General features: G+C 44.7%; 1 protein-coding gene across 1 annotated transcript in view; it reads right to left on the bottom strand.

The window, feature by feature from the left end:
- The window catches only part of CUX2 (cut like homeobox 2), a 378,211-nt gene that overhangs the window by 137,392 nt on the left and 221,197 nt on the right, over positions 1-19,622 (bottom strand). Inside the window, 1 exon segment of the mRNA XM_020970269.2 lies at positions 14,559-14,606. Within this exon segment, the coding sequence (XP_020825928.1) occupies positions 14,559-14,606 (48 nt within the window).

The raw sequence follows: 19,622 nt of genomic DNA, 5'->3' as shown, positions 1-19,622 counted from the left end.
CTCTTTGCCACATCTACCAGTTATTCTCTGGTTCTTCCTTCTGGGGCCAGGTAGAGTGGGTGGGGAGGTGAGCAGTTTGGCACAACAGAATGACTACTGACTGTAGACCTAGGGGATCACCAGAGCTTGAATCCTGACACTGTCACTTAACTACCTGTGTGGTCCTGACAAGTCACTTAACCTTGCTGGGCCTCTGCTTCTGAATTTGTAAATGGAGAGGGCTGTTCTAGATGACCTTTAATGCCTCATCTAAGTCTAGATGTTAAGTCAAATCGTGCTTCCCCCCTGACAGGCTATCAGATACTTGAGGTCAGTTCTCATGGTCTCTTCTTTCCTCCCTCTTCCCAGTCTTCTCTGGGCTAATCATCCGAAGTTCTGTCAAGAGAACTTCCCCTTGTATGGACTCATGGTCCAGTGTATAGCCCTTCTCTGGATGCTCTCCAGATCACTTGGGATAACGGCAGGTAACTGGGGACCCTGGAGACACACCACAGTCTCTGCTTTACCTGAGTTAATTCCTCATGAATAGATTGCTTCCGAGCACTCAGGCAGCTATCATGTCTCTGAGAGAGTCAGGACCTCTTTCACTGAGAAATTATGACTTTTTTTCTCTCGGAGCAGGCAGCCCCAAGAAATGAAGTCATAATAACCAGCTCTGTGCACTAGATGACCCAGAAGAAGAGGCAGAGGGTCCGGAGGGGTTATTTCTAGATGATTTCATTGAGAATAGAATTATCCAAGGTTGAGAATGGTTCCAGAGGCAATGAATTTAAAGGCTTCATTTGCTATCTCCAAGCCAAGCAAACTCCACTCTGGTCAATAAGAGGGTCAAAACCACTTCAGTGCCAAGATGGGAAGAAGGGGGTGAGATTCTGAAAGGAAGTAAGGGGTAAGAGATCTACCAGACCAACCCAAGAATTTCCAGATGAGGGGTTTGATCTTTGGAGTAGTTCCAGCAACAGAGAAAATGTAAGCTTCCTGAGGCCAGGGACTGACATCTAGGTGAAATAAAGTCTCAGACATCACCCTCATTAATCAAAGCTGGTTGGCTTTCATTGGCTCAATGCCTAAATCCAAACCAATCCAAGTATTTATTAAATTCCTTGTGTGTATGAAGAACTGTACTAGGCATGGGAAATAAGAAAACAAAAATAAAATGAGTCCTGTCCTCAAGGAACTTACGCCCTAAGGATACAATATTTATATGGGTAATAAAAAACAAGATAATTTGAGGAGGGGCAGAGCACAGATATTGAGGGGAATCAAGAAAGGCATTATCTGGAAGGTGAGACATAAACTGAGCCTTCTAAGAAAGGTGGAGAGTTTAAGAGGCATGGATGAGGGGGTCAACATGTGCAAAGGCAGAGGTGGGAAATGGAATGCCAAGTCTGAGCCTTAACAAAACATCACAATTACAATAGCATAATATTATCTCCAATATTATGCTATTAAGAATGACTCTCGGTCTCATATATTTGTGTTTTCTCTGTGTGTGTGTGTGTGTTGTGTGTGTGTGTGTGTGTGTGTGTGTGTGTATCTTGGCCATCAGGGCATGAATGATTACTAAGGGCTCTCCCAGCCCTGATATTATAATAATATAATATCACAGGCTACAGTGTGTCAAACTCAAATAAAAATCAGGACCTCTAACCCATACATAAGGAACCCTACAGGCCAAACACTGACTTAGAAAACCACATATTAACATTATCTGTGTTTTATTGCATTTTATTTATTTTTAAAAAATGTATTCCCAATTACATTTAAATCTGGTTCAGGCCCACTGGGGAGTCGTGTGGCCTGCATGTTTGACACCTCTGATACAGTGCAAATTTTGAAGTGCTTTCAATGCCTAGGACACTAACAATCCCAGATGCAGTTGTCTTCATCCTTTACAACTATGTATGAGCTGTCCAGGGTGCTATTAGCCCCTAAGTGTTCAGAACTATTTTTATTTCTTTCTGTTTTGTTCCATTTCTATTTCCATAGTAAATGGAAATGAATTAGAGTTAAAATCCCACCTGTGACCTCTACTACTTTTGTGTCCCTGGGGGAGTCACTGAACTTCTCTGTGCCCCAACTAACACACTAGGTCTTATCTATTAAAGCAAAGAGCAGTCTGGAAGACCTTGGTTCAAATTCTACTTCAGATACTCTCTGGGGCCAGAGTTCCTAAGTAAGTCTCAATCTCTAAGTGTCCTGCACAAATTCCTAGGATTTATCTCTTAAGACAGAAAAGTGAGTTAGAATACCTGAGATGAGTCAAACACTTGACGGCAGAGTCAAAATCCATAAAAATCTTGATACGATAAACAAATAAGGTCAAATCTAGTAAATGTTAATAGGGATAAATGTAAAGTCTTAGGGCAGCTAGGTGAATAAAGCATTGGGCTTATAAAGCTTCAGACATCTACTAGCTATGTGACCCTAGGTAAGCCACTTCACCCTGTCTGCCTCAGTTTCCTCTTCTGTAAAATGAGCTGGAGAAGGAAATGGCAAACCACTCCAACATCTTTGCCAAGAAAACCCCAAATGGGGCCACAAAGAGTCAGACACAACTGAAAATGACTCGACAACAACAACAAATGCGAAGTCTTACACTAGGGTTCAAGAAATCAACTTTTCCAATACAAGATGGGAGAGGCATGGTTGGATTGCAGTTTTTCTGAGAAAGATCCGGGGTTTTCGGTAGGCTGCAAGCTCAATATCTGTCAATGGCATGGTATGGCAGGAAAGAAAGCAAAGGTGATCCCAGGGTTACATCGAGATGGAAGTGAACAGCTACCTCTTCATGATGCAAGCCCAAGGCATCCTGATCCAAGACAACCTGAGAACAACAGGGTCTCAGATGTATGAGTAGGTGGATTGGAGGGAATACACCAGGAAGAACAGCAGTGCAAAGCACTATATTCCAGGAAAGATGCAAATAAGGCGGCAAATATTCAGGAAAGGGCAGCCAGAATGGGGAAGGTCCTCAAGCCCCTGCTATAAGAGGACTGATTTGAGGAACTGGGGATATTTTGCCTGGAAAAGAGAAGCCTCAGGGCTGAAAATGATGGCTACCCGCAAGCAAATAAGGGTTGTCACACGGATTAGACTGATTCTGTTTGGTACCAGAGGAAACAACTAAGATCAGTGGATAGAAATTACAAAGGCTTGACGACAGGAAAGCCTTCCTAATGATTAATGCTGTGCCAAAGCGGAATGGGCTGCTTTGAGAGATAGTAAGTTTCCCTTCACTGAAGGAAACAAACACTAATGAAGCACCTACTATGTGCGGGCACTGTGTTAAGTGCTCTACAAATATCTCATTTGGTCCTCATGACAACCTTGAGAGGAAGATGCTATGATCATTTTATAATTGAGGAAACTAGCAGACAGAGGTTAAGTGACTTGCCCAGGGTCACTCAGCTAGTAAGTGTCTGAAGCTAGTTTTGAACTCAGGACTTCCAGACTTCAGGTCAAATGCTATATCTCCAGCACCACTTAGGTGTCAGGTACGTTGTGATAGTGGTTCTTGTTCAGGTATGGGTTGGACTGGATGGACCACATTTACTACCTATGCCAACATGGGCAAGTCACTTAACCTGAGTCTCAGGTGACACAGTGAAAAGAATGCTGAGTTTAGAACCAGGAAGACCTGAGTTCAAATCCAGCGTGTGACCCTGAACAAGTGACGTAAACTCTCTGGGTCTCACTTCTTTGTCTGTAAAATGAAGGGGCTAGACTTAATGGCCTCCCTCCCAGCTAAGGAACTTTTCAAGGTTCTTTCCATCCATTAACCTATGATCATCTATATTCACTAGGTCATAGATGAGTGGAGAGAATTCCCCACACTGTAGAAGTCATAGAAGGTTCAAGATACTGTCCTTTGTAGAGCTGAAGTCACTATATCAGCAGCTGGGTGGCACCACAGCGCTGGGCCTGGTGTCTAGAAGACTTGGTGAGGAGGTCCTGCATTCAAATCCAGCTTCAGACACTAACTACATGTGTGACCCTGGGCAAGTCACTTCACTTTTGCCAGTCTCATTTTCCTCCACTGTAATAACTTCCCTTGGATGTTGTGAGGATCTAAGGATTTAATATTTGTAAAGTGCTTAGCACAGTGACTGGCATATAGCAGGTGACTAATAAATGCTTCTTTCCTTCCTTTTTCATTTTAACATGAATTATTTTTAAGGGTCTTGCCATATTTTGAAAGGGCCCATTATAGGCTTGGCTGATTTTGTATTTTTATTTTCTTTGGCAGGAGTCAGGTGGTGTGGCTTTTAAAAAATTTCAGCTTAACTAGAAGGCTGCTGTCTGCCACGAGCCAGTGTCCATCCAAAACACTTGTCCTCGGGCAGAGAACTGATACTGTGGAGGAGAGAGCTACTGCTGTAATCTGCAAGAGGGCTCTTGGCTCTCAGAGGCCCACAGGGTCTCCGGAGCTGGGCCAGACACGTCTGGAAGGACCTTTACAGCTTGAAATCTATGAGGCTTGAGGTCGTAGCATATGAGGACTGGTTGAGGGAACTGGAGATGTTTCTCCTGGAGAAGAAAGACTCAGGGAGGAGATGAAAACTGTCTGTCTTGAAGTACTTGAAGGGTTATTATCTGAAAGAGAGATTAGCCTCATTCTGCCTGACTCCAGAGGGCAGAAACAGGAACAAGGGGGAAAGAATCCAATTTAAACTCCACGTCAGGAAATCATTTCCTAACGATGAGAGCTGTCCCAAAGTGGAACAGGCTGCACTCAAGCAATTATCCCCCCTTCACTCACACTGGCAGGTTGACTCTCTAACCTCTCTCCTCTTCAATCCACTCAGCATGCACCTAACTGCCCAACTCTGCTCACAAACATTGAGTGGCTCCCTATTGTCACTAGGAAAAAATACAAATCCCTCAGCCTAGGCATTGAAAGCACTTCAGAATTTGCACTGTACCAGAGGTGTCAAACATGCAGGCCACACCACTCCCCAGTTGGCCTGAACTGGATTTAAATGTAATTGGGAATATATATTTTAAAAATAAATAAAATACAATAAAACATGGATAATGTTAATATGTAGTTTTCTAAGTCAATAAGTGGCCTACAGGTATCCTTATGTATAGGTTAGAGGTCCCGATTTTTATTTGAGTTTGACACCACTGCAGTCTGTGATATTATATTATTATAATATCAGGGCTGGGAGAGCCCTTAGTAATCAGTCATGCCCTGATGGCCAAGATACACACACACACACACACACACACACACACACACACACACACACAGAAAAAACACAAATATATGAGGTCAAGAGTCATTCTCCAATAGCATAAATGATCAAAGGATATGAACAAAATTTTCAAAAGAATAATAGCAAACTTACCAACTATATGCAAGAATGCTCCAAAATCACCCAAAATGAGAGAAATGTAAATCAGAACAATTCTGAGTTTTCATCCCCCACACAGCAAAAGATGGAAATAGTTAATGTTGGATGGCTCATCGGAGGACAGACATTCTTGGCGGAATGGCACAGTTCGCAGCATTACAAACTGGTCCAACTATTTTGGAAGACACTTGGAAATGACGTAAGAAAGAGACTAAAATGGTTTTATATGTTTTTAGTAAGATCCCACTGCTAGGCATATACCCTAACAAGGTCAGAGACAAAGAGAAAGGGACCATAAACACCAAAATATTTCTAGTAGCACTTTCCTTTTTGGGGGGCAAAGAACTGGAAACCAAGTCGATGCCCATTGTTTGGGGAATGGTCATGAACGTCATGGAATATTATGTGCCCTCATAAAAGATGAACAGAGAGAAGCATCAGAAGACTTATATGGACTGATGCACAGCAGAGAAACGGAACCACAAAAACCATACACAGTAATGACAACAATGTAAATGAAAATAACGACCAAAAAGTGAGTATGATATAATTATAATGATCAAGTTTGGTCCCAAAGAAGAATGGAGGAAATGTTCTTCCCTCCCCTCTTTGCAGAGGTGGGGGAACATGAGCATGGAATATTACATACACTGTCATACTCGTTTGATGTACTCGTTAATTTTGGGAAGCTATCCCCTTGGTGCCCCCCTTCCGAGTCCCCCACACACAGAAAAGAGGGATACATTTGGAAATGAAGGCAATGCAGATATCTGAAAGATACCCATGCCTTTTTTTTAAATCATAAAAGATATAATTCAGGCCCTTTTTAATTTTAGCATGGTAAGAAACTGGGGTTCAGAGAAGGAGGTTGCCTTGTCCAATGTCACACAGCAAGTGAGGGACAAAAGAGGCCTCCTGACTCCACCGCTTATCTCTGCCAGTTTCTAAGCCCACGTCCCACATTGCTATTAATTAACAATGGACAACTAATTATTCTGTCAGAGGGCAATCATTTCCAACAAGACAAGGCTCTTGCTAACTGGCTGACCATTGGCATCTCTAGCATCATTTCCTTAGTATGGATGGCTGTCCATATTGTAGGGGGTGGACATGTGTATCATTGGCTGAAGGAGCCTGCCCAATTCCCCCCACCCCCACACCTGTAAGTGAGTGAGATTCACAGTTAAACGTAAGGTCCCTCCTTGCCTTGGCTCAGCCAAAGACAGGATCCAGAGAAGGGGAAAGGCAGATTAGCCAATTGTAAGTGATCCTTCTTATAGGAGATATTATAATTACTTATATCATCATCATAATTATACAATGTAAAGCTAGAAACATATTTCATAAATATTCAGATATGATTTGTAAATTAAACCAAAAGTAAATACAACATATAAATTAAGATACATATAAAATAATGTAAATACTAATAATCACATTAACTAAGAATTATGTAGCACATTCCTGGCATCTCCTCACCACGGCCCTACTCTCTGACCTTCTCCAAGATCACAGACACATGGGACTTTTTCTGGCCTCTTGCTCTGACAGGTGGGCTTCTACCTGTCTTGCCAGGGTCCAGGGCCCAGGCCTCTTCACCATTACAATCTACTCACCATGCTCCCCTCCTCCCCAGGAACCAACATTGTCCTCCTTCTCTATACATCCTCAGCTCCCCCTTTATATGTTGACTCCTCCATTAGACAGTAAGCTTCTTGAGGGCAGGAATTATTTGTTGCCTTTCTTTGTATCCCTATCACTTAATAAATACTGGTTGATTGATTGATACATCTATGATCCTATGTTCTTCCCCTTCCTTGGGCACACCAGCTTCATCTAGATGATGACTTTGGAATCTGCTATTTATTAGCTATCTGAGTGGTTGGGCCTTGTGGCACATGCCTGGAATCCTGCTATGTGGAGAGGCTGACATAGGTGGATTACCTGAGCTCAGGAGTTCTCAGTTACAGTAAAGCTAAGGTCAACTGGGTGTCTGAAGTTGGGCACCAATATAGTGGGCCCCTGGGGAGCTGGGGCCACCAGGCTACCTAAGGAGATGTGAACCAGCTCAAACAGGGCAGGCCAAAACTTCTGTGCTGATCATCAGTGGGATTGGCTTGTGAGCGACTTCTGTACTTCCAGCTTGGGAGAGATAGAGAGATCCAGTCTCAAATTAAAAAAATCTAATCTGAGCCTCAGTTTCCTCATTTGTTAAAAAGGGGATGGGGGGGATGAGGAATGGACTAGATGATCTCTGAGGCTCCTTCCAGCTTGATGTCTGTTATTCTCTGACATCCCATGAAAGTTAGCTCCTTGAGGACAGAGACTTTGAATTTCATCTTTGTAATTCCCTAGTACCCAGTATAGTGGTTGGCATATAAGAGCCACTTAAGTGTTCGTGCCAGTCAGTCAGCAAACACGTATTAAGCTCTTCCAATGTGCCAGGGACTGTGCTAGGCACTAGAGATACAAAGTAAGGCAAAAACATGGTCCCTGTCCTGTTCCTCAAGGTCAGTGAAGTATCTGTGTTTTTTGTCAGTATAGGAAACTCCCTCCACCAATGCAGATTGCAGCCTATCTTAGTGATGTGGAACCCCGTGCAATTGCTTAAGATACACAGATCATTCAGCTAGTAAGTTTCTATCGTTTAGTTGTTTTTCAGTGGTGTTCGAGTCTTCATGAACCCTTTTGGGGTTTTCTTGGCAGAGATACTGGAGTGGTTTGCCATTTCCTTCTCTAGCTCATTTTACAGATGAGGAAACTGAGGCAAACAGGGTTAAGTGACTTGCCCAGGGTCACACAGCTAGTAGGTGTCTGAGGCCAGATTTGAACTCAGGAAGGGATGTCTTCCTAACTCCAGACCTGACACTATCCACTTCGCCACTTAGCTGCCCACTAAGTACCAGAAGACGTGTTTGAACCCAGGTCTTCTTGATGTGAGGTCCCAACCCTGATCCACTATATTACGCTATCTTGAAAACAGTAGGTGCTAAATAAATGTTTCCCCACCCCTTCAAAGGAAATTAATTCCATCCCCTTCTTCTTAGGTAGGGTAATTTCCTGCCTATCACAGGTCACTGAACTTAGCTTCTCTCTGAGCCTGGATAAAGAAGCTGGAACCAAGCCATTAATTACCTGTGATCAGATACCTTCAAGAGGCGTCAGGTCCCCAGTGACCTGCAGGCGTTATATTTCGGAAAGGTCACCAGAGATCCTGACGCTGACATTTCATGCTAACAAGAAAGGACCCCACCTCCAGCTGCCTCGGAGAGATTAAACAAATGAACAAAATGCCCAATTCTAGTGTCCCCCACCTTCCCATCAGCCACCTGTGAGGAGGGGGTAAGTGGGAACCAAGAACTTGGAAAGTTTCACCTCCGGTTTGCCATAACCAAACTTTTAATTTAGATGTTTTCGTCTCTCTATCTGAGTAAAAACTAAGTTTAAAATAATGACTGTAATAAATGAAGGTAATTAATTGTAGTTTGTTCCTTTACTGTCTAGTCAGCTTAATTTTACCTTTTCAACTAATAATGAGAAAATAATTTTTGTGCTCGGAGGGTTAATGATATGTAACTGCGAGAGCCGCTAATTGCATGTTGCAAACTATTCATCAAAAGCCCCATCTGTACCACTTGATTATGTTTGGTAAATTATTGCTTTGAATTATCTTTCATAAAGCAACTTTTGTAATTAGCCGGGTTTGAGTCCTGCTCTTTCCTCCGTGTGCATGGATATTCAAACTTTGTCCATTTCAAGCTGTCTCCATTAAGCTACCTTGGCGGGCAGCCTTTGTTTCCCGCTTGCCAGAGAAATCAGACTCTCCTTGATTGGATCGTGGTGGGAGGGAGAGCGCTCTCCACTCCCGGCAAGGCCAATTTACTTCCTCTCCACCCCTTCCTTGTGTACAAAAATATGAAAAGATAAAAAGGATACATGGGCTCAGAGTGCTGCGGAGTTGGTTCAGACGAAATAAGAAATGAACTTAAAAAATGTTCTCTACTTCGGCGTGAAGCCCTGGGCGGAAAAGGAATGCATGAGCAAAGGAGGCTGCCTCCAACCCTGGCATTTTATGGGCTACTTTATATGACTTACATGACTTGGGAGTGCAGTCGCCAAGGGAAATGTTTCCTGCGTGGTAATTAGTGCAGGGAAATCTTCAATGTAACCCCTGTGAGCCTGGTGGGTTTGCAGCGGGTGGGATAATGGATGGGTTCTCATTAACAAAAATAAAAATGAAAATCAGACTTCACTTCTCTGTTGCTGAGTGGACAGAGTTGGTCCTGGGCAAGGAAAGATTTCCTTCCACCCCCGCCCCTTTTAAAATGAACACCTTCCTTGGGAAATGTTTATTCCCTAAAGAGTGGGAGGGAGTAAGCTTGCTATGATTGCTTAGCCAATAGATCAAGGGAAAAGCGGAGGTTCCATGAATAAAATCATAGACAAATGTAGTCTCTTTCCTACATTAAAGGTGAGATGAAAAGCTCTCTTAAGAGAATTAATGAAGTTCTATTAAAGAGTCCCAAACTCAGAAGAGAGGCTCTGTGGAGGCTGACATGCAGCAAGCGGAATCTCAAAGGAGAATGATTTGGGGGGAGTTTCCCTGTATTTCACATTCTGAATTTAGGGTTTGGGATTTCTCCAGAAATGTCCATGCCCAAGCTCAAGGCCTCAGCTACCTGACATCTCCATTCCTTGTAGGAACCAGAAAATCCTTTGACTAGAGAGTAAGCCCCAAGTAGTAACTGAGGAAACCCAAAACTGGGCATTACCCTAGGGGAAAACTCTCTCTCTCTCTCTCTCTCTCTCTCTCTCTCTCTCTCTCTCTCTCTCTGTCTCTCCTCTCTCCCTCACTTTATCTGTCTTTCTCTTCTCCTCTTCCCTCTCCTTCTCTCTTTCTCCTTCTCCTCTTCCTTCTCTCTCTCTGTCTCTCTCTCTCTCCATCCCTCCTCTGTCTGTCTCCCTCTCTCTTCTCCTCTTCCTTCTCCCTCTCTCTCCTGTCTCTCCTCCTTCTCTCTCTTCCCTTCTATCCCTCCTTTTTTCTGTTTCTCTCTCTCTGTCTCTCTCTCTCTCTCTCTCACATACACAACAGTCCAAATGAACAATAGAATTTGGTCCCTTTAGGGGTGTGAGCGATGGCAGAACGAGGACATGAGGTGATTCTAACGGCTTACCTCTTCTGAACCCTGCTCACCTTCTAACATCGCCTGCATTGACATTAAACCCCCACCTTCCCTTACACTTAGCTCCTCCACATCTCCCCAGTAAGAAGGTATTTCCACAGATCCACAGCATCAAGAGCTGGAAGTCTCTTCACCACAACCCACTGAACACTAAGGAAACTAAGACCTAGAAACATTCAGGGAGGTAGCTGACCTCTCTTCATGCCATTCGAACTCAGCTCCTCTACAAACAGATCCAACAGTGTTAAGCATGATAATATTATTATAGCTGGCATGCCTGTAGGCTTTAAAGCTGCAAACCACAGAGGCAGCAAAGTACAGCGGAAATAACCTTGGATCTGGAATCAGGGGAGCTGGGTTCAAATCTAGGCTTTGTGTGTCCCAGGGCAAGTCACCTGACCTCCCTGGGCTTCAGTTTCCTGATCTGTAAAATGCGAATTGGACGAGATGGTCTTTGAGGGCCCTTTGAGTCCTAGATCTATGAGTAACCATCATTATTTGTCCCTTACTCCCTAGGTTTGGGAAGCTGATTATCACTGTCTCTCGCCCACACACATACACATCTGTAAAAATCTCTACCTAATAAGTATTTGTTGAATTAAAATTACAAAAGCTCTGCAAGGCACTTTCCTCACAACTCAGAGATAAGGAGAGCTAGTCTTTTTATTCCAATTTTACAGATGAGGAAACTAAACAATAATGTGGTGCAGTGGTGAGAGGTAGGTAAGAAATATTTATTAGGTGCCTGCTCAGGCCAGACATTGTGCTAAGTGCTAGAGATACAAATAGAAGCTAAAAGAAAGATGGTCCCTGCCCTTAGGGAGCTTACATTCTAACGGAAGAAGAGCACACCTAAAAAGCTGCTGGGGTGTGTGCAGAAGGAGAAAGGGAAGGGGCCTGTGCGGGGGACCATGATGGTGAAGTCCAGTTGTTAATACCTCTCCCATACCAAAAACTACTTTGTATTTTTTTGTATGTATTGTGAATACATATGCCCTCCTTGAGGGCAGGGGTGATGTCTTGACTTGCATGTGAGTTGGATTTAAATAAGGCAGAACTGTGCAAATGTGTTAGCCTTCCTCTTCCTGAGTCATCAACGTCCAGGACAAAAGTCAGTTGGAAGAGAAATAAAGGATGCTCAGCCTGGGCCTCTCCCCAAAATGGAGGTAGGTGATATGGGACATCCTAAGGGGAGAGCAGCTCTGGATCAAAGTCAGAGTGCTGGGTTCAAATCCCACCATGGCCACATAGCACCTTCATGACCTTGAGAAAGTTGCTTTCCTCTTTGGGCCTCATTTTCCCCAGCTATAAAATGAAGGGGGGTGGATTGGACAAAAATCGCCCTTCAGGTCCCTTCCATGTTTAAATTCACATGAGATGAAACTCCTTGCCAAAGGTCTCAAAGCTAACTCAGGTCTCCTGACTCCAAATCCAGGGTTCTTTCTACTATGACCCATGGACTCCCAGGTATGAAAACACAAGTTTGATTAGACATAGACCTACTGCAGAAAGATGTGAGGTGATGGATGCTTGTGTTAGTGAGGAAAGAGAGGGGAAGAAGAGGGGTGGGGGTGGCCATCCAAGGCATCATCTGTAGTCTCCATGAAAGTCTCCAACATCGTTTTTAAGTAAGACCCTTTATGGAGCCAGACTATAGCTTGGTTTCCCCCTCCTCACCCTACCCCCAAGTGAGCATCGGCGCCAGGGCGCCAGAAAAGCAGAGCTTTCTTCCTCACCAAGAGAGCCGTCTCTGTAACCTCGGAGACGGCTCAGTACCAGGGGAAAAGCTGGCTTCCTGAGCCTGTGTGCATTCACTCACAAAGGATGCTGGGGTTGGGGGAGGGAGGGGGGGTAGTGGTAGGGGGAAAACATGTCTTTTTTTTTGAAACACAAAGGCATGAAAACCCACTCCTATCATTATCACTCTCTTTTATGTGCTTAGGCACCCGCGCACTGGGATGAATCAATACTGGATTGCCCTATAAATAAATGAGCACATCAGTAAACTGAGTAATAAAATGAAGTGATGAAAAATATGGAAATAAGCTGCATTTGTGTAAATCCAGTTACTGTTTACTTTAATATTTTCTTATGTGGTTACGTAGTTCCGAGCAGACAGATTTAAAGGAACGGAGCGAGGGCGGCAGATGACAGATGCCAATGGGCCGCCGTTGCTGAGGCTGCCCGCCGTGAGCTCTCGGTGCCCCATTCCTCTGGGGGTTTCTGCCTAAGCACATTAGAAGAACACAGAAGCAGCCCCCAGATGATTGATCATTTTAAAAGCGTTCAGAAGTACGATTTCTTGGCTTCTCCCCTTTTCCCTCTGCCTCTTCACCCGGTTGGAGATGATTTTCTATCCCGCGTTCCTGAGTTGGATAGACTCATTCCTTCTGGGTCTTGGCTACAAAGTCCAATGAGGGGAAGAATGAGTTGGGGGAGACTTGGCTCCTGTTGTGGGGTTCGAGGATGGCCAAAGGCAAGTGGGCTTTTTTTTTTTTTTTGCTGGAACAGCTTGGCAGAGAGCCAAGGACCAGTTGGCAAATTGGCAGGAAGGCATGTGGACTGTATCGATTTTGCTCTGGGTGGCCCTAGAGGAGGGAGGGTAGCCTAGTAAGGAGGACTGGTAAAGCATTTATACTTAATGGCCAGGGAGTCTTAGGGAATAGCTGAATGCTGGAGCTGGAAGGATCTTGGGGGTTACCTGGGCCAACTCTCCCATTTCACAGAGGAGAAAATAGGTCTGGAGATAAGAAGAGACTTGTCCAAGGCCACATAGACCCAAGACAGGAACCAGGTCTTTTCAACTGTCAGCCTAGGGCCCAAGGTCCTTACTGATGGTTAGTGGCAGATCTGAGAGAGATCAATTTAAAGCTGAGGTTAGGCCTGGGGGAAAGTAGGACACTTGTCAATATTCAAGGATAGATTTTGGCCCACATAGGACAAAGGACTTTATCACAGCCTCAGTCCAGCTTAATTCAAATTTAACTCCCTCAAGCATCTATTCAGCACCTACATGGTGTCAGGTATGGGCAGCTAGGTGGTAAATGCATAGAGTACTGGGCCTGGGGTCAGGAAGACCTGAGTTTAATTCTGACCTCATATACTTCCTAGCTGTGTGGCCCTGGGCAAGTCACTTCACCCTCTTTGCCTCAGTTTCCTCATCTGTAAAATGAGCTGGAGAAGGAAATGGTAAACCACTCGAGTATCTGCCAAGAAAACCCCAAATGGGGTCACGAAGAGTAGGACGAGACCGAAAAATGGCTGAACAGTAACAAGGTGTCAGGTACTAGCCTAGGTACTGGAGATAGAAAGGAAAAAAAAAGAAACTTCTCGCTTTGGGGTAGGGAGAACGGGGGAAGTACAGCATTGAGATAGATAAATAATTACAATTTGTGGAAGGAGAGAGTGCCAATAATCAATCAACCAACAGGCATTTATCGGGCAGCTACTATGTACCAGGCCGTGTGCTGGGGGTGGGAATACAACGATAAAAATGCAAATGGTCTTTGCCCTGAGAAGTTTCCATTGAACTGGAGATCGGGGTGCAGGTGGAGGGAACAGTAGAGACGCAACATATCCACAGGTAAGTACAGTACAAACTAATTTGATAGTAACACAGTGAAGTTATGTGTGTGTGGGCACATTACTAATTACACTGATTACTCCCCTTCACACACTCTACAATTGAGCCAAACTGGCCTATTTGCTATTTCTGTTTGCAATACTCCAATCTCCCATCTCCACACCTTTGCCTAGGCTGTTCTCCTTGCTTGCAATGCCCTCCCTCCTCACTTATGCCTCTTGGAGCCCTTAGCTCCTTTTCAGGATCAGCTCAGGTGTCATTTCTGGAGAGAGGGGCATGGGTGCAGAGTGTGTGTGTGTGTGTGTGTGTGTGTGTGTGTGTGTGTGTGTGTGTGTATGTGTGTGTGCGCCAAGCTGCTGAGGTTCTACTTTAAGGATGGTGAGAGACAGATTGGATGATTGAGTTGAAGACACACTGCATGTCTGGTCTTACCTCTGCTTGGAAACTCTTTAAGACTGGAGCGACCATCTCCCTGATTTCCTGAAAAAAGAGATCCAAGAGGTCACCAATAGAGGAGGGAAGGAGACCCCAAAGGGGCACCCACTTGCTTAAAGCTAAGCCCCACACTTAGAGCAAGAGGCCAGGCCTCCCCTTTCAGCTGCACCCTCTGGCCAAGGCATTGTTGCTTTTGTCTATGAGGTCAAGGTCTCAGAACTGGGGCTGCTGGGGGTTTCCATGGATAGAATGTCGAACAGGGAGTCATGAAGACCTGAGTTCAGACACTTACTAGCTGTGTGATGCTGGGCAAGTCACTTTTACTCTTGGGGCCTCAGTTTCCTTATCTGTAAAATTAGGATAATACTAGTGTCTACCTCCCAGGGCTGTTATGAGATCAAATGACATAAATTTGTAAAATGCTTTGCAAACTGTAAAGTGCTGTGGAAATGCTTTCATTATTATTATGTCATTATTATTGTTTTTATTAGGGGTTCCCACGTTCATCTGCTACAACTGCCTTGGTTCTTCCTGCCTGTGGGAATGTCAGATGCCCATTCTGACCTAGGGAACCGGGAGTTTCCAAAAACAGAATGCTCCCTTTCCTCAGTCTACTCATTATGCCATCATGGCGCCACAGGAAGAGCCCTGGATTTGGGGTGAGAGAACCTGAGTTTGTGTCCCAGCCTCACTGCTGGGAGACCTTGGGCGCACCAACCACTCTCTGCAGGTCTCATTCTTTCATTTGTTAAATGAGGGGCCTGGACTAGACTGCCTTCCAAATCACTTCCATCTTTGAGTCTATGGTCTGATGATCTTTGATACAGTTTATCAGTCGATCAACAAGCATTTATTAAGTGCCTACTATGTGCCAGGCAAAACAGCTCCTGCCCTAAAGAAACGGGTGGAGGAGAGGACAAACATTTATTAAGCTCCTTTTTTTCTTCCTCCTTCCTTACCTTCCTTCCTTCCTGTCTCTTCCTTTCTTCTTTCCTTCTTCCTATCATCCTTTCTTTCTTCTCTCCCTTCCTCCCTTCTTCACTCTTTTCCTTTCTTCCTTCTTTCCTTCCTCCCTCTCTCCTTCCTTCTTCCCATCATCCTTTCTTCCCTCTCCCTTCTTTCCTTCCTTCCTCCATCTCTTCCTTCTTTCCTTCCTCCTCTCTCTTTCCTTTTTTCCTTTCTTCTTCCTTTCCCTCCTTCCTTCCTCCCAACTTCCTTTCCTTCTTTCCTCCCTCTCTCCTTTCCTCCCATCATCTTTCCTCCTTCTCTCCCTCCTTCCTTCCTTCTTCACTCCTTTCCTTTCTTCCTTCTTTCCTTCCTTCCTCCCATCATTCTTTCTTCCCTCTCCCTTCTTTCCTTCCTCCTCTCTTTCCTTTTTTCCTTTCTTCTTCCCTTCCCTCTTTTCTTCCTCCCTCTCTCCTTCTTTCCTCCCATCATCTTTCCTCTTTCTCTCCCTTCCTTCCTCCTTTCCTCCCTTCCTTCTTATTAAGCTCCTTTTTTCTTCCTCCTTCCTTACCTTCCTTCCTCTCTTTCTTTCTTCTTTCCTTCTTCCTATCATCCTTTCCTCCTTCTCTCCCTTCCTTCCTTCTTCACTCTTTTCCTTTCTTCCTTCTTTCCTTCCTTCCTCTCTCCTCCCTTCCTCCCATCATCCTTTCTTCCCTCTCTCCTTTCCTTCCTTCTTCCTTTCCTCCTTTCCTTCCTCCCTCTCTTCCTTTCTTCCTTCCTTCTTTCTTTCCTCCTCCCTCCTTCCTTCTTTCCTTTCTTTCTTCCTCCCTTCCTTCCTTCCCTCCTTCCTTCCAACTTCCTCCCTCCCTCTCTTCTTTCCTTCCTGCTTCCTAGACCTCCCCCCCCCCATAGGTGGAGAGAGGTGAGAAGGAAGAAAAAAAAAGGATGCCTGATAACTGAAAGAAATAATATAATAAAATCTCTGTACAACTGCTGATGTCATTGGAGATTGGATGGATTCAAAGAGATTAATCCCATTGTTTTACAAATGAAGAAACTAATACCCAGAGAAGTGTAGGGACTAGGCTGAGGTCACAAAGCTAGTTAGGAGGAGAGTCAGGTAGTACTGGTATCATTACTCCCATTTTAAAGATGAGGAAACTGAGGGACAGTATGGTGCAGTCAGTCAATAAACATTTATGGAGGGCCTACTATGTGCCAGGCACTGCGCTGAATGCTGGAGATACAAAAAGAGGCAAAAGACAGTCCCTGCCCTCAAGGAGCTTCCAATCCATGGTGACTTTGGAAATAGGAGCTCAGCCTCATGTTGCCTCTGTGACCCTGGTGCTATTCCCAGGACTCCCTGTGGACTCTGGGAGGAAGGCCGCCTTATGGGGACCCCGTCTAGGCAAGGGCCTTCTTTCTCTCATCCATTCTGTCCCTGCCCCCTCCCCACTCTCCAGGCCTCCTCCTCTTCCCCAGGCCCATCTTTTCCTCTGACGCCACCAGTGGTGGCTCCCTTCCCAGAAGGGGCCCAGTGTCCTGTTCATTGTCACCCACGGGGAGCTGCTCGAAGTTACAAGTAGGAGGTGAGCTGGCACGAGCCAAAGGTTTTTTTTTCCCCTCCTCAGAAGGGCCCTACCATGATTCTCTTTCTTAACAGAGGAACCAGGTCCAAAAGAGAAAATTTCAGAGGCATAGCTATAATAGGAATGGAAACTTATTCCTAATTGCATAATTGCATAATTATGCGGTATTAAAATTATGTAAGTTGAAATTAGAGGCTTAAAACCTGGCCTGGATTTTGCACCTCACCTGTACTGCTCCCAGAGGAAGCAGATTGACAAAAACGTTTGCTACCTTGTGTGTGTGTGTGTGTGTGTGTGTGTGTGGGAGTCAGAAAAGGGAGAGAAAAGGCCTTCAGAGACCTCCGGGGACTGTTCTGGGTCCAGGCTGAGCTAGGTGACTCTCAGAAGCCATACTCCCAAGGTGACACAATGACTTACAGATAGAATAATGGGATTCAAACACTTCCTCTGACAATTGTTTGCTGTGTGACCCTAGGTAAGTTACTAACCCTCTCTGAGCCTCATTTTCCCCATCTGGGAGGATCAAGTGTAACCAATGAAGGTAAAGTGTTTTGCAAACTTTAAAATGTAATAGAAATGTGAGCTTAGAAACGGTGAGGAATCACTGCAGTGGCTTCTAGGGACTAGACATACTGAATGGTGAGGTTCACAGCATTTATTATGGTCTTTGGGCAAATCAACCCGGGGAGAGACCTGAATCCCACGCCCAGCTCCCCAAAACCTCCTCACAGGCAGTTAGGTAGTACAGCAGATATGCTGTTGGCTACATAAGTTCAAATCTGGCCTTATACACTTACTAGCTGTGTGACCCTGGGCAAGTCACTAAATTTCTGTTTGCCTCAGTTTCCTCATCTTTCAAATGGGGATAATAATAGCACTTACCTCCCATGGTTGTTTTAAGGATCAAATGAAATAATTGTAAAGGGCTTAGCACATTGCCTGGCACATAGTAGGTGTGTAAATGCTTGTTCCCTTTCCCCTTTTCCCCCAAAAGATGGACTCACTGAACTGGGAGGGTAGAGTGAGAGCCACAGAGCACTCAAAGACAGCGTGTGTCACTGAGGTGAATGCATAGTGCAGTCTAAATAATGCTCAAGTCAGAGGAAGGTGCCTGGGTTCAAATCCCAGCTCTTTACTTCCTGTGTGATTCTGGACACAGTCCCTTCCCTTCCCAAGACCTCAGTTTCTTCTGCTGTAAAATGAGGCTAGATGACCTCTGAGGTCCTGCCATGGTGCCCAACCTGGCCTCCCATCTACTCAACCTAAATACTTCATGAAGAATTTGCCAACCCCTTTCAGAGCACCCTACAGAGGGGCTGTGAACTATAAGTTACATTTGAGTCCCTCAGCTATGCCCCAACCCATATAATCTGAGATTTCTTGACACGGTGTCCTATGCATGAATGCTGTGCAGACGTCCCAAAACCCGTAGCCTTGTTAAGTTACGACACAATACAGATGGCACTCTCTGAGTCAAGTTAATAACCCAAAGTGACCCCAAAGTGAACCTTTTGGGTCTCTCCTAGGAGAACATAAGCTCTTGGAGGGCAGGGACAATTTTGTATTTATCTTTGCATATCTAGAACTTAGGGGCAGCTAGGTAGTGCAGTGGCTAGAGCACCAGGCCTGGAGTCAGGAACGCTTATTTTCCTGAGTCCAAATCTGCCCTCAAACACTTTACTAGCTGTGTGACCCTGGGCAAGTCACTTAACCCTATTTGCCTCAGTCTCCTTATCTGTGAAAGGAGCTGAAGAAAGAAATGGCAAACCACTGCAGTAACTTTGCCCATCCTCCCCCCCCAACCCAAATGGGTCACAAAGAGCTGGACACGACTGAACTGAACCGAGAAGTTAGTACAGTACCTGACGCATATTAAGTGCTCAGTATTTATCAATGTTATCATTCATTATACATCTATTTATATGTATCCATTTTGTTTCGTCTGTTAAAACGTAAGCATCTTGAGGCAGGGATATTTTGTTAGATGCATGATCAGCACCTAGCATAATGTGGCATACAGCAGACCCTTAATAAATGCCTATTGATTGATTATTGATTTGGAGGGTAGGAAGAGAAAGGCATAGTGGAATATGCCAACCACAGCATCAGAAAGACTTAAATGCACGTCTTAACTCTGATACATACTGGTTGTGTGACCTTGGGCAAGTCACTCAAATTCTTACTGCCCTCAGGTAACTCTCTGCAGGTTTTGATCTGCATTGGTAGAGGGAGTGTCCTCACTGGGAGTTTCATGTATCAATGAAATTACACCTTTTGCAGAGAGAGAAAGAGAGTGGGGGGTGGGGTGGGGGTGGGAGGCCTTGAGGGGGCTGAGGGTCCATTCTTGAATCATGAGATCTGTTTCAGAATCAGAATCATAAAATTAGAATCGTGCCATATGCCATCCCTCATGTTACAGTAAGACCATTCTGCCTGGTGGGAAGACCTTTCCTTTGCTACTTAAATCTTTGAAAGGCTGACTGAATTGAATTAAATCCCTTCTTCTAGATTTGCTGCCCAGTTCCTG

This window comes from Phascolarctos cinereus, unplaced genomic scaffold, assembly GCF_003287225.1.
Source record: "Phascolarctos cinereus isolate Bilbo 61053 unplaced genomic scaffold, phaCin_HiC Scaffold_4;HRSCAF=312, whole genome shotgun sequence".
Taxonomy (NCBI): Eukaryota; Metazoa; Chordata; class Mammalia; order Diprotodontia; family Phascolarctidae; genus Phascolarctos; species Phascolarctos cinereus.
Note: the sequence above shows the minus strand (reverse complement) of the source record. Positions and strands in the feature narration are given on the sequence as shown.